Source organism: Aspergillus ochraceoroseus (assembly GCF_002846915.1).
Source record: "Aspergillus ochraceoroseus IBT 24754 chromosome Unknown P175scaffold_1, whole genome shotgun sequence".
In the NCBI taxonomy this organism is placed as follows: Eukaryota; Fungi; Ascomycota; class Eurotiomycetes; order Eurotiales; family Aspergillaceae; genus Aspergillus; species Aspergillus ochraceoroseus.
Window position 1 is genome coordinate 4378521 of NW_024468476.1, and position 13688 is coordinate 4392208.

The 13688-nt window shown below is 46.9% G+C and overlaps 4 protein-coding genes across 4 annotated transcripts; 2 read left to right on the forward strand and 2 right to left on the reverse strand.

Annotated features, from left to right (window-relative positions):
• Positions 1 to 2193: 2193 nt before the first annotated feature.
• On the forward strand, positions 2194 to 3131 carry P175DRAFT_0513941 (uncharacterized protein; the record flags this gene model as incomplete). The annotated part of the gene is made up of 2 exons (XM_040898779.1): positions 2194 to 2416; positions 2454 to 3131. The coding sequence occupies exons 1-2, from the start codon at positions 2318 to 2320 to the stop codon at positions 3129 to 3131; spliced, it is 777 nt and encodes a 258-aa protein (XP_040756537.1). The 5' UTR covers positions 2194 to 2317.
• A 978-nt stretch (positions 3132 to 4109) lies between these two features.
• On the forward strand, positions 4110 to 8717 carry P175DRAFT_0428161 (ubiquitin-binding TORC1 subunit KOG1; the record flags this gene model as incomplete). The annotated part of the gene is made up of 5 exons (XM_040893292.1): positions 4110 to 4553; positions 4623 to 7681; positions 7734 to 8067; positions 8128 to 8465; positions 8528 to 8717. 5 exons carry the CDS (start codon positions 4110 to 4112, stop codon positions 8715 to 8717), a joined length of 4365 nt encoding a protein of 1454 aa, XP_040756538.1.
• A 1043-nt stretch (positions 8718 to 9760) lies between these two features.
• P175DRAFT_0520955 (uncharacterized protein) lies at positions 9761 to 12177 on the reverse strand (the record flags this gene model as incomplete). Its single annotated transcript, XM_040899172.1, has 3 exons — positions 9761 to 11853; positions 11927 to 12081; positions 12141 to 12177. The coding sequence occupies 3 exons, from the start codon at positions 12175 to 12177 to the stop codon at positions 9829 to 9831; spliced, it is 2217 nt and encodes a 738-aa protein (XP_040756539.1). The 3' UTR covers positions 9761 to 9828.
• Positions 12178 to 12558: 381 nt separating this feature from the next.
• Positions 12559 to 13307, reverse strand: P175DRAFT_0490212 (uncharacterized protein; the record flags this gene model as incomplete). The annotated part of the gene is made up of 2 exons (XM_040895783.1): positions 12559 to 13181; positions 13241 to 13307. The coding sequence occupies 2 exons, from the start codon at positions 13305 to 13307 to the stop codon at positions 12559 to 12561; spliced, it is 690 nt and encodes a 229-aa protein (XP_040756540.1).
• Positions 13308 to 13688: the final 381 nt, after the last annotated feature.

Sequence of the window (13688 nt, forward strand, 5' to 3'; positions counted from 1 at the left end):
AGAGAAGAGACACCGCCATCCAAGGGAGCAATAAGAATCCCCCATTTTTACAAGGCACAAGATGAAAGAAAGAAAGAAAGAAAAAGAGAGAGAGAGAGAGAGAGAAAAGAAGCAAACAGTGTGGCGGAAAAAGAAAAGAAAGACTCCACGAGGCAGTCGTTATTATTGATAATGTAACTGTAGGCGAGTGTCAAGTTGAGGTTGTTTATTCTTCAGTGATACTCCATACAGGACTACAGTAGAAGGTACATACCAGGAAGTTGGGAACTGGAAGTGTTTGGTTTGTACCTGGTACTCCATAGCAGAAGTTGAGACTCCTTTACTGGATGAAACTGATCTCTGATCAATTTATTATCGTACATCGAAGCAAGGAAGGTAGGATCCATTTATCAACAGGTACCTGCATGGACGGGTCTCTGAGCGACACATTTGATTTCCTGTTCATGCAGTGGTTAATTTCAGCTCTGCAAGGAATCCAATTCCATACTACCCTGTACATACATAGTAGTAACTATATTGGATCGATCTTTGCTTGTTGAGGTCATTGCCAGAAGTAATGCTGCCCGAGGTATACTCCGTACAGAGAGGTGGTTTCGAGAATCCCCACGACTTTTCGCACTGGTCGATCTTGACATTGATCCAGAATCCAAGGGTGGAAACCTAACCAGTGCTTGGTCTCTCTAGATTCAGAGGAGAGAGCGATCTTCATTATTTCGCTCGTCGTCTTTCTGTTCGCCTGCCAATGTTGAATGGAGTATACGAGTCCGTCCTTCCCAGGTCCGTGTTGGGGGGGTTCCACGTGATGCTGATCAGTATACAGTTTTAATGAGATACAAATGTATGTACTGTTCCGTACCTACTTGGATAGACTAGGAGGGGATAGATATATATATATATCTATCAAAAAATTAATCAAAGTAATAAGTTTAATATATTCTCATACAGAGTAGTGTGAATGAATAAAATAGATCACTAGTTATAGTTATGGAGTAGTGACTGAATAATAAAATAGTGGAATAAAGGCGCCCTAAGCCAGATGTAGTTTAGGTCCATAGAGCCACTGTCACCTGCTCCAAAGTCTTATTTAATATTAGATTAATGTTATAACGGTCTGTCATTGATAGAGTAGTAATTCCTCGATACATAGATAGTACCTTCAGAACTGAAATGCAGAATCCATAATCACATGGCAATATGATCAGGTATAAACCAAGAAATTCCCCTATGATTAAATGGTGGATGCTGGACAATGCATCTTCATCCCTACCTACCTAAGGTAGCAGTGCTCCATCTTTTTCTGCTGTTCTGATAGGCCCAAACCCACAAGTTCAAATTCGTACTAGGAGGTACCTACCTAGGAAGAGGCCCCTATTGCTTAGGCATTCCAAGATATTTTACCAACCCCCTAGATTCAATTCGCTTGCGAGTTGCTTTAGTTGTGATTCCGGGAAAAAGTTAACTAGGGTACCACATAACTATGAAGAATTCCGACTTGAAGAATGTTCCAACTCTATTGCCTGGAAACTTGATCCAAAGTATGCTGGAAGAATTGAATTACTTATGACTGGGTGACTCCTCTTCCGTCCTATCGTAGACATCTTGTTCCTGCGTTACTCTAGCTACATCCTGCAACCTATTAACAGCGTCTCCTGCCCACAGATTTCTGTTGGCACTACCTTACCTGTGTTATTCTACCTCAGTTAAACTTGAGTTCCTTGTGGTTTTAGACCAGGAGGGTAAATTCTCGACCTATGAGACTTGGACCGGCAGTATTGCCGCGAGACGTAATCTATCTCATACTTCGCTTCGCGCGCTTATTCAGCACTTTCCTTGTTAATCCCGTTTCTATGGAATATGGATGAATAAAGAAGGAGCTCCACAAGAAGTGGTGAATTTCCTTTGACTGCTTGTTTTGGTGGATCCACTGTTTAGGTTCACTGTTCAACTACATGTATATTTTGAAATAAGCACCAGTCATTTTTAACCTGAGGAATTTTGACATGTACTAGTTTGTTAACTTAGACAAAGAACTCATTTTCATAATTTGTGACGGCAAAAAAGTGCACACTTGGTGCTGGTGCTAGTGTTATCCAAGCGAGATCCACGACGCTGATCCATCAATAGGTACAGAGTACGGAGTAGGTACTTTCCTACTTTACTGCCAACTCCCGCCTTAAGGCACAACAAGATGCATACTTAGCTCTGCTCCTGGATCAACTCTTACTTCAGTTTACTTGCAAGCTACACAACTGCATCTACCAATCCATTTCTCTTAGCACCATTCTACCTGGTGTCTCATCCTCCGATAACAGCAACAATGTGCAGCCAACCAAAAGTGGAACTCCTCCAAGCGGAAGTCGATGAAAATGACCAAAGCTTCTTCCGCTTTCAGATCGACGGTCGATCCATCAAATATGTTACGTCGTCGTACGATCGAACCGGGCCTGTACAAGGCAGAGGATATGTGTTTCGGCCCATCTCTGCTCTCCCTTCTGCCAGATTTCCCACCTGGAGATTGGAACGATGGGCTGATAGCCAGAGACACAACCAACGGTCAACCGCACTTCGTGCGTACTAACCGGACTCAATTCCCTTATGTCAGGCATCAGTGGCACAGAACCCATGTCAATTATCAGGATATCGTGGTAGGAGCCAAGCTGAGAACGGGAATATACGAAGTTACAGGCCCACAATTTGACACGGTTGTCGTCGCCAAGTTCGCTCGCTTCGAGTGGGAGATCCAATATCTCGAGAACGAAACCATTGCCTATGAATGGATTGACGGCCATGATGTTGGACCCCGGTTTTTAGGCCACCTGGTTGAAGATGATCGGGTGATTGGGTTCCTGATAGAACGCATCACAAATGCACGGCATGCCGGACCTAATGATCTTGCTGCCTGCCAGCAGACTTTGTGTAGACTACACCGACTGGGTATCCAGCACGGCGACATTAATAGATTCAATTTTCTCATTTGCGGATCAAAGGCTATTTTAATTGACTTTGACTCGGCTCGGAAATGTAATGACCAGAACGCGATCCACAGGGAGCTCGAAAACTTGCCAAGATACCTGCAGGATATATCTTGTAGGAAGGGGGGTGGTGGACTCCTTTGCACTGCACCGACTTAGTCAGGGTTTCCCATTAACTAGTTAATAGGGCGCGCAATCTGGATTGCAGAATAAAAGGTTATCATTTTCTGGAATGGTATAGCCCGTTTATTAAATTCATGGATAGTTAGTACTTCGAAATCACAACACCAGAGCCACATTGTTCATCTGCTTGAGCAACATAACATTATTTTTTGTAATAGTTAGGCTCCTCAAGGGAGGACATCTGACCAAGCTACCAATGTGTCAAAGCTCAACGTTTTGTAACTTGTTCAAGGTAGTGGATGAGGTCATAGCCTCAGATATATATATGTATCCGCCAATGTTATTTAACCACTAAAGACGGGCTTAAAATTTGGGGGAAGCCATCCAAAGCTGCAGAATATTCAAGCATGGTTCGAGTCTCCTCGTACAGAATAGGGTCGACCAGACGACCTCGGAGTACTGGCGAACTGCAGTTATTTTTGGCGTCATTTTGATAGTTAGCGGATGGATGTTGCAGCAACGGATCCGGAGATACTGATTGTCCGGAACCTGGTGCCAAGACCATCTCGGCCAGAGCTCATGAAACCTCTCTTCCCATGTACGGAGTAAACCATCTTAAATTGACCCATAGTCTCTTAAGCTGCTGGTTCTAGAGCGGGGATCTGCTGTTGACTCCACAAGTGCAGACTAAGATTCTTCCATCCCGTACTTTCCCTCATAACGCGGCGGAAAATACTTTTCTTTGATGTTGCTGACCAACAGGCCTCCAGTTCAGGTATGAGAATCGGCCTGCTTTCCGCGTATGCGCTGTGGTCTTGATAAGGTGAGTGGATATATCTACTCGCACGTTCGCCCCACTATCAAAAACTGTTTCATTTCGAAACTCCTGTCCTAGTGATGAGTTGAACTAACATTACCCGGCCTTTGTCTCTTCCAGTGACGGTGCTGTCTCGCAGATTATACACGACAGAACATGACGACCGTTTGTCTACCATGAAGGATCCGAATTCAAACATGGAGCAAAACACTCCCTTGCCCCCGCAGGCATCCAGTCTTCAAGCGGAGCCACGAAGAAACAACCACAAATCAGCCCGTGTTGCCTTTGGTCCGGATTTGGAAACGCATATCCCCCCGCGCGAGCGATCCCCCGCGCTTCTTTCAAGTCATCACCGTTCGTTTACTAGCGTGGAGCAAAAGCATTTGTCCATCCCGGGAAGACCAAATAGCTCCTCAGATGAAAATACCCCGGTTCTTGAATCCAATTCGCGATACAGCTCGGATCAGGCTTCTGATAATGGACGACCGTCGTTGAAGAGGGCCAAGAGTGATTACGGGCCGCGAGGAGGATCCGACACCCAAATTGTGGGCGATGTCGATGATGATGATGAGGACTTTGCGATGAGGCACGGATGGCAAGAGGAATATACTTCGAGCGAGTACCTCAAGATTTTACATTCAGTGGGTGAAACCCAAGTGATGCCGTTGTGAAGAAACCTCGATCTTTGTGCTAACCTTCAAACCCTCTAGAATTTCTACATGTACTTTACGGAAAAGCGCCACGAGACAAATGGAATCCCCCGAGACCCTATCGGCAGTTGGCCCACGCAAGATTGGCGGATGAAAGATCGACTAAAAACAGTCTCCGCTGCTCTGGCTATATGCCTGAATATCGGCGTTGATCCTCCAGACGTGGTTAAGACGAATCCATCCGCTAAACTCGAGTGCTGGGTCGATCCAACATCCACTACAGGAGGCGGCCACAACAAGCTGATGGAGCAAATCGGCAAGAAATTGCAGGAACAGTACGAAACACTCAGTTTGAGGACACGGTACAAGCAATATCTTGACCCCTCTGTTGATGAGACCAAGAAGTTTTGTATATCCCTTCGTCGAAACGCCAAAGACGAAAGAGTTCTTTTTCATTACAACGGCCACGGTGTCCCGCTACCTACCCAGTCTGGGGAAATCTGGGTTTTCAACAAAAATTACACACAGTATATCCCAGTATCGTTGTATGATCTTCAGTCGTGGCTCGCCGGACCCAGTTTATTCGTGTTCGATGTTTCCCATGCGGGGAATATTGTTCAAAACTTTCATACTTTTGTCGAGAAGCACGAGAAGGAAAACCTCGAAGCGAAAAAGGTTGATCCCAATGCGATTATCCAGAACTACGGGGACTGCATCATTCTCGCCGCATGCCAGAAAAACGAGTCACTGCCCACCAACCCCGATCTCCCCGCTGATCTCTTTACGTGCTGTCTGACGACCCCAATCGAGATAGCATTGCGGTTCTTCATACTTCAGAACCCCCTTCAGTCCAATGTTTCCGTCGACGAGTTTAGGGTTCCTGGGCGCTTGCAAGATCGCAGAAGCCCTCTCGGAGAGTTGAACTGGATTTTTACCGCGATTACCGATACCATCGCATGGAACACCCTTCCACGTGCCCTCTTCAAGAAACTCTTCCGTCAAGATTTGATGGTTGCTGCTCTCTTTAGGAATTTCTTACTGAGTGAGCGGATTATGCGTACATACAAATGCCACCCAATCTCGTCACCTGAACTCCCCGAGACCCATCATCACTCCCTGTGGAAGAGTTGGGATTTGGCGGTTGAGATGGTGTTAGCACAGCTTCCTGCCCTCATTGACAACGAAGAAGGCCGCAGGCAATACGAATATCAGCACTCCACTTTCTTTGCCGAGCAGCTTACTGCTTTTGAGGTTTATTTATCCTCAGGACCAACCGAGAAGAACCCACCAGATCAACTTCCCATTGTACTCCAGGTTCTTCTGAGTCAGGCCCATAGGTTGAGGGCATTGATCTTGCTTAGTAAGTTCCTAGATCTGGGACCCTGGGCAGTTCATCTAGCTCTTAGCATCGGAATTTTCCCCTATGTCGTGAAGTTACTGCAGTCGGCTGCACAGGAGCTGAAACCAGTCATGGTTTTCATCTGGGCCAGGATCATGGCTGTCGACCACACCGTTCAGAATGATTTGTTGAAAGACAACGGAATCCATTACTTCATTTCTATTCTAAACCCCTCTTCGCCGATTCCAGTGGGCAATGCCAGCGAACATCGAGCAATGTGTGCTTTTATCGTATCGATCTTCTGCAAGAATTACCCCCAGGGCCAGAATGTGTGCCTCTCTTCTGAGCTCTTTGAATCTTGCTTGATGCATTTGATGGATGTCGAAAACCCACTGTTGCGGCAATGGTCGTGTCTCTGCATTAGCATGCTGTGGTCTGAATTTCCCGAGGCCAAGTGGATGGGAATTCGATGCGCTGCGCCAGCCAGGCTCTGCGAGCTCAATTTTGATCCCGTCCCAGAGGTCAGAGCAGCAATGCTGCATGCTACAACGACCTTCCTGGGGATCCCAGACTTGACGGATCAGGTGGCCCAGATTGAAGAATCGCTAGCCCTGGCTGTCCTTCCTATGGCATCGGATGGAAGCGTTCTCGTTAGAAAGGAACTTTTGGTCTTCTTTTCGACATTTGTCAGGCGTTATCAGAACAAATTCCTAGTTGCTGCCTATGAGGAATTCCAGGATGAAAAACAGAATTTGCTCAGCAAGCTAGGCCAGGACGGTTCCCAGGGACTGCACCTTGAAGAGACAGCAAACGGTTCAGGCAATGGTGCAGCAGGCTCGAATAACAAGCCGCAGCCCTTGTCTCGGAATACTACGTTTGGAACAATTTGGAAGCAACTTTTGATCCTTTCTGTTGACCCCCACCCTGATATTGCACAGGACGCTGGAGTGATTGTTGACTTTATGCACTACTTACTCCTCCAATCTCACATGGCTACACTAACCGAAAGACTCCGCCAGGAGATCTTGGACCTCTCAAGTCGAGTGGACCAAAAGTCCCAGGCTCGAGAAATGCCTAACCCGAAGAACGCTGCACCGCCCCCTACTCCTCCCTCTGTCGCTCCCCCGAAACAGGAAGGCTACCTTTCGTTGAGTCTTCGGCGAACTGCCAGTGTTGCAGCCTCGCTCAAAAACCTTGCGTTTGGTAACCCCTCCCAATCGGACTCACAACTGTCTTCACAGCCTGCAACGTCCCCCAAGAATCGAGCGCCTGCCACCCCACGAGGACGAGCTCCCCCAGAATGGACCCGATCCCCGGAGGTTAACGATCAAGTTGCCCCCGCAGCCACTTACCAGCAGGCCCCAGTTCCAACTTCCCGAGGATTTGAGCCCCGAGATCCATCCTTGATCCCAAGTATACCCTTGATGAGCAGATTCCTAGATTGGTCCACAGAGGTAATCCCAGACCTTCTTGCTTTGATATCCGAGCAATATAACGATGATTACGAGCAATTTCTTACCCATATCCAGTACTTCCGAGAGCCCCAGATGAAACCCAACGAGCCCGACGAGCCCGGTAGTGCGGATTACAATGAGCGCCTCTGGAGACGGAGCCGCAATGAGAGGATCATTTCGGAGACCCAGCCCCTGAAAGGAAAGGCAGGCAGTAACCGATGGGATAATTCGATCGCGCTACTCGCGAACGGCACCCAGCCCCTTAAAATGTGCTTTCATCAGTTCGAGGACCACATTGCCGTGGCTGATGATAGGGATACTATTACGTAGGTGTCTGATAAGCTTTGTATAGCACATCATGCTGACAGTTACGGGTAGCATTTGGGATTGGCAGGGCCATAAACGGCTCAATCGCTTTTCTAACAGAAACCCTCCTGGATCCAAAATCAACGAAGTCCGATACATTAATGAAGATGATCAGGCTCTACTGATGACAGGATCCTCAGATGGTGTTTTGAAAGTGTTCCGAAACTACGAGTCAACCAAGGATGTCGAGATTGTCACAGCGTTCAGGGCTCTCCCCGAATTGATTCCTAGCAACCGAAATGCAGGTCTTGTTCTTGACTGGCAGCAAGGTCAGGGTAAGGCTTTGGTTGCTGGAGATGTGAAAGTCATCCGAGTGTGGAACGCAGCTACGGAAGTCTGCACCAATGTAAGTTGATCCTTTCTGATCGGTGGTGGTGCTGAGGGCTCTGACATTGCTTCTCTCAAGGATATCCCTGCACGTTCGGGCTCTTGCATTACTTCTTTGACTTCTGATCAAGTTGCTGGAAATATCTTTGTGGCTGGATTTGGTGACGGCGCGGTCCGAGTATTTGACCAACGTCTCAAGCCCACCGCGTCTATGGTCAAAGTGTGGCGTGAGCATAAGCAATGGATTACCAATGTTCACATGCAACGAGGTGGCCTAAGGGAGTTGATATCCGGCAGTCGAAACGGTGAGATCAGACTTTGGGACCTGCGAATGAACGACCCGATTTCAACGATTTACGCGACGAAGGATACACTCCGTACATTGAGTGTCCACGAACACGCCCCTGTGTTCATGGTGTATGTTTTCCTCCCGCCTTTCCCTTTGTCCACTTTTTCTAATCTTGAATCTACAAAAACAGCGGCACAAACCGCCATGAAGTCAAGACTTACAACGTCGACGGAACCCACCTGTCAGTTTTCGAACCATACTCAAGCTTCCTCCATCACAACCGCTCCTCTCCAATATCCAGCACTGCCTTCCACCCACACCGCACCCTCTTCGCCTGCGCCGCTCTCAATGATAACCACATCAACCTCGTGAGCTGCTAAACAACTCTACTTCTTATTTTGTTCGTCCTGTCTCTATACTAAGACTGGGCCATAACATACATGCCTTCAATATCGCTCCCCCCTGTGACACAACCGTTCACCCTTTTCAGCTTCGTCATCTCACCCCCTATGTACCACCACGAACATGGCACATTATCAAGGGGATCCTCTATTTCAGTAGTGTCCGTTATTCACTACATTGCATGATCTCCCTCCCCTCCCCCCCCACGAAAGTTTTCTTCTTGCTCTCCCCCCGGTATTTGTTTCCATTTTGTTTCTGCCTCCTTAGCACGGCTTATACACGATGACGCATTGAATTTATGGCGTAGGATGGGATGAGACTACAGCACTTAGCGGTCGGGCGCTATGGCTTTCTATTTTAATGATATTAATTTTCTTTTCTATTTCCTTTCATCCTACAGTTTCTTTTTCCCTTTTTTGTTTTCATGCCCTTCTTCCCCCTCTTTTTTATGGCTTTATCTGACGATTTGTTGCTTGGTTGTACACGGAGGTATTGTGTGCTAGCAGCGGTAGTGGGTAATAGGAGAGTTTAATTAATACACACCATCATTGTAGATTTGGGTTTTGAATAATGATAAATAAAAGGTCATACTAAACAGTGTTTCGCTACTCTGTAACATTAAAGGATGTAGAATGGCCTTGCTTCTAACCTCCCTCTTTCCTTCCCGACTTAAATATACATGTTTGTATGCTTAGTAGGGTTAAAATATTGTAACTAACTATTCAGTTGTTGCTTACTCAAGTTATGCCCGTAGTTCATTAACACATAGGAAACAAAATAATTTGAATTCTCAGCTTTAGTTAGAAAGACTGATCAAGTCTTAGTTAGGTGGTACAAGTCCTTGGTCTAGTACAGGATCGTAGCAGCACTCAACGATAGTATTAAGAAAGGAAAATATGGAAGAGACTGGCTTCCATGATAACCAGCATTCCAAATTTGCTTTTACTGAATGACCAACGGATGAAAAAATATGACCCCCAACCCCCCGCCTTCAAGATAGAGAGAATCTCATTCATTGCCCGTGAAACATTCTGAAAGAAATAACTGGGTTTTGACTTCAAAGGTCATGTCGGATTAAAAGCCAGTGGATTAGTCCGGGTCACTGTCGTAGTTCGGGCTTGCTGGGTCCATTGATATGTTCCAATGGTCAACCGTCGGATCTCGATCAAAATAACTACGCTGTCCAGCCAACGACCGTTCACAATAACGAGGTCCCACCAATCCAAAATTTGCAAAGTTTGCCGCCTGATTTTGACGATCCCCAGAGACGTAGGAGTGAAGGTTGGCAATAACATTGCCGAGAAGCAAAATGGTGCGCTTTGTAGTTGTGTTATTCTGCGTAGACAATGTCTCTCCTCCAATGCGCTCGCCTTTATCAACATAATTTTCAGCAATATCAGCAATGTGATGGCGTAGCAGATCTTCTCCACGGCCGTCTCTATGGAACCAGACGTTCGTGTCATCGATTCTCGTCTCTTTGATGACCGCGCTTTGATCACAGAGGCCAGTCCCAGATGTTATTTTACGTGGCTGGCCAGGAAGACCTGGAGGCGGTTTGATAATCCGGGAGGCTGGGGTAGCAGAGCGTTCTGGAAGATCTCCGAGATTACAATGCGGACTCATATGAGTTCTATCTTCAGATATTTTGGTTCCAGGGTCAGGACGTTCCAATGATGGGGGTCCCGGCAGTTCAAATGATCCTTTTTCTGAATGAATCCAATGAGAAGATCCTCCTCCCCTCTTTGTTTTGATGCGGCGAGTTTCAGGATTTCCTGGTGCCCAAGAAGCACGCCCCAAACTGATGCTTGATTGCTGATTGTCATGACCGATAGAAGACTTCGATCCAATGCTGACTCTTTTCTGAGAAGCTAATGTGTGTTTAGGGTTCGATTGAGAAGCTGCGTTCATATTGTCCAATATAGCACAAATTTCCTCTTTCAAGGTACGATTTCTCAAATCTGATTTCAGATCACGACCGGAAGCGCGTACATTTTGAGGGCTGGAAAATGCCTGAGACAGTGAGGGCGCGGATGTATGAGTTGTTCGAGGCACAGTAGGGCAGACATTTGTCTCGAAGTTTGGCAATCGTTCACGAACAAGGGTTGGGAGAGTGGGTTCAGAACGAATGGTCGTATTGCCTGCGTATTGTTCATTATGTAACTCAGAATATGGCCGCAAACCGGAGTTGATTTCAGGGATATCGGTGCGATTGTTGCGATATCTGAGGCAGAATGCTTCGTAAGGTGATTTGTCGTATGGACGGTCAAAACTAGCTGTGTAGAGATGCAAGGACGAAGCAGGCATATATTCCTTCCTGAGATGATGGCTCTGAGTGTAGGATCTTGACTGTGGTGCATTGATTGGGAGATTGTTAGAGGCTGATGTTATATCCGCTGGCCAACTTGAATGGTCTGGGTACGGCTCATCGGTTCTCTTCAAGAACGGGCTTTCAGAGATGCAGCCAGCTTCCCTTGTAAATGGAGAAGTGTGGAAGTTGGCATATATTAGCGGGTTTTTCTGAAGGTGACTGCCGTCCGGACTTCGATAACATGCTTGCCCTTGGTTGTTGTCTCTATCACCCGTGGCATAATCCCAAGGATGTCCCAAGGAATGGGTCCTAGAAATGGGGGTTGAATACTCAGTGTTACCGCCGAGTGTAAAGTCTTCACTAGGCTTGTTTTGCTCGATTTCAGGGAAGGTTGTGCTTCCTGCAACCATCTCAGCAGGACAACCAAGTCGAGGAGGCTTCAGGCTCTTCCCAGTTTTGTTCCTCGAGGAATGGGTTTTGTTGTATAACTGAATCAAGGACACTGGTTGTGAAGAAGCAAGATCCTGGTTGTCATGAAGCTCCTGGCTACAAAAAGGAGACCCTAAATTTCGGCCTGCGACTGAATGGCCCTGAGGACGAGAGGAGAGTCTCTGACTGGCCATGGAAGCACTTCGAAATGCGTCTGTTGGTTGATAATGTGAGTTTGTAAACGCGTCGTCGAAGGAAGTTGGGCTGCTAAACAGTCGGTCTATCCGTTTGAGGGGGGTCGGAGTGTAAGAGACGTCGGATATATGGCGCGAGGGAGATGGAGAGGGAGAGACAAGGTATAAAATTTCTTGGGGGGGCTGAAAGACTAGTTAACCTTGAAGAAAGAAATGAAGGAACCATGAGAGGAAATAGCAGAGTGAAAAATCTCACTTTAAGCAAGTTATATTCTAATTCTTCTTCACGTTTCCATTCACTACCTGGGGTGGCTTGCTCCGTGTTGACAAGGCCACTCCCTTCTATGAGCACTTTTTGGGGACTGACATCGTAAAATGTGTCTAGAGGTGATCTGCTTTGAGCATTATATCCTATTGACTAGATTAGCCCACAGGTCAAGCGTTGCCTTAAGAAGGAACGAACTACTTACGACGAGTGAATGGGTTCACAAGTGGCTTGCTGGACATGGTTGCAAAAGATGCGTGAGGATGACTCTTGGAAGACAGGGTAAACAGTTTCTGTAATGATGAGGGTCTAGAGTGAGTGACAGGAAGGGAGAACTTGTGAGGTTGAGATGAAATGATGAGATTCCCCCAGACCCTGTCCTTCCAGATCAGGACTTAAAAGCGCCTTCCCTGAATGGGTAGCTACCAGATAGCCTAGCTAGCGTATTGCTCTTTCTTTTGAAATGAGATATAGATATTAATAGGTAAAATGGGAATAGGTTCGTTGCTATTAAATATAAACCACTAAGTTACAAGAGCAGGGCAATTTTTTTCGGGGCACAAACTACTATTAGAAGTATGGCGACTTGCGTCCACAAATATAAACTTTTTTATGGAGAGCATTTACCACTGGCTTCTCTGGATGCCGCCAGTGTTGCGCATGCTTTCGGGATCCATGCGGGAGCCTGTTTTCTTTCCAGTATCGTATCCATACGATGAGGTGTCCTGGTAACCAGTTCGGCTGGTGTTGTAGCTGCTTCCTCCAGTCGCCCCGCCACCACCGAAGCCTGCCCCGGTTCCAGTACCCATATCGGATGAGGATGTGCCAGTATTCGATGAGCGAGTGCCATAGGTGTCCGAGGTGGAGCCAAGTCCACCAGTATTACCGGAGCCATAACCGGAGCCATAACCTCCGCCAGTATCACCACGAGAGCTGTAGTCACCACCATATGTGTCACCACCATAGGTGCCACCGCCAGTTCCGGATCCATAATCACCAGTGCCGGGCTGGGATGAATAACCCCCGGTGCCAGATCCCGGGTAATCACTCGAGCGCATACCTGAACCATAGTCCCCAGAGCCATACGTATCAGAGCTTGGATCGTTCCTGTAACCCTGAGAGCTAGGCTTGGTGCCAGATCCGTAGGTATCATTGCCCGACCTTGATTCATACTGGCGAGAACCATAAGTGTCGGAACCTTGCTGAGATCCATATCCATACTGGTCGCCAGTGTCAGTATTACGACCTGGAATAGTAGGTCAGTCCTTATTCACACAAGTCTCTAGGATAACCGGCAGCACATACTGGATTGCTTGGACTCCGAGCCATGGCCAGTCATGGCATCCTTAACTTTATGCAGGAGATTAGACATGGTGGGTTTTAAGCCTTGTTAAGCAGTAGACAATGTGTATGTATGAGTAATTAAACATGCGATGAGTTTCATACTATACGGAGTAAGGTTGGGTCCATGAGCCTTTAAATAGGAAACCGTCGTTTGTTTGTTTGGGACAGCTGAATCATCGCATCCTCATACTGTGGCGCGATTATGCATGATTCCTGGCCACAAGAATACATCCTGGGGGGCGAAGAGTCTGGTTGTCCCAAGAAAGAATGACGGTCTGTTGTCATCATATCATGCCTTTCGACTGGGTGAGTAGAGAGGATGTCACTCAACGTCACCATTGTCGTCTACGTCCAGCCCTCACCTTTTGACAAAGCTATTCGAATACCACGGTTCAGTGGGTCAGACATT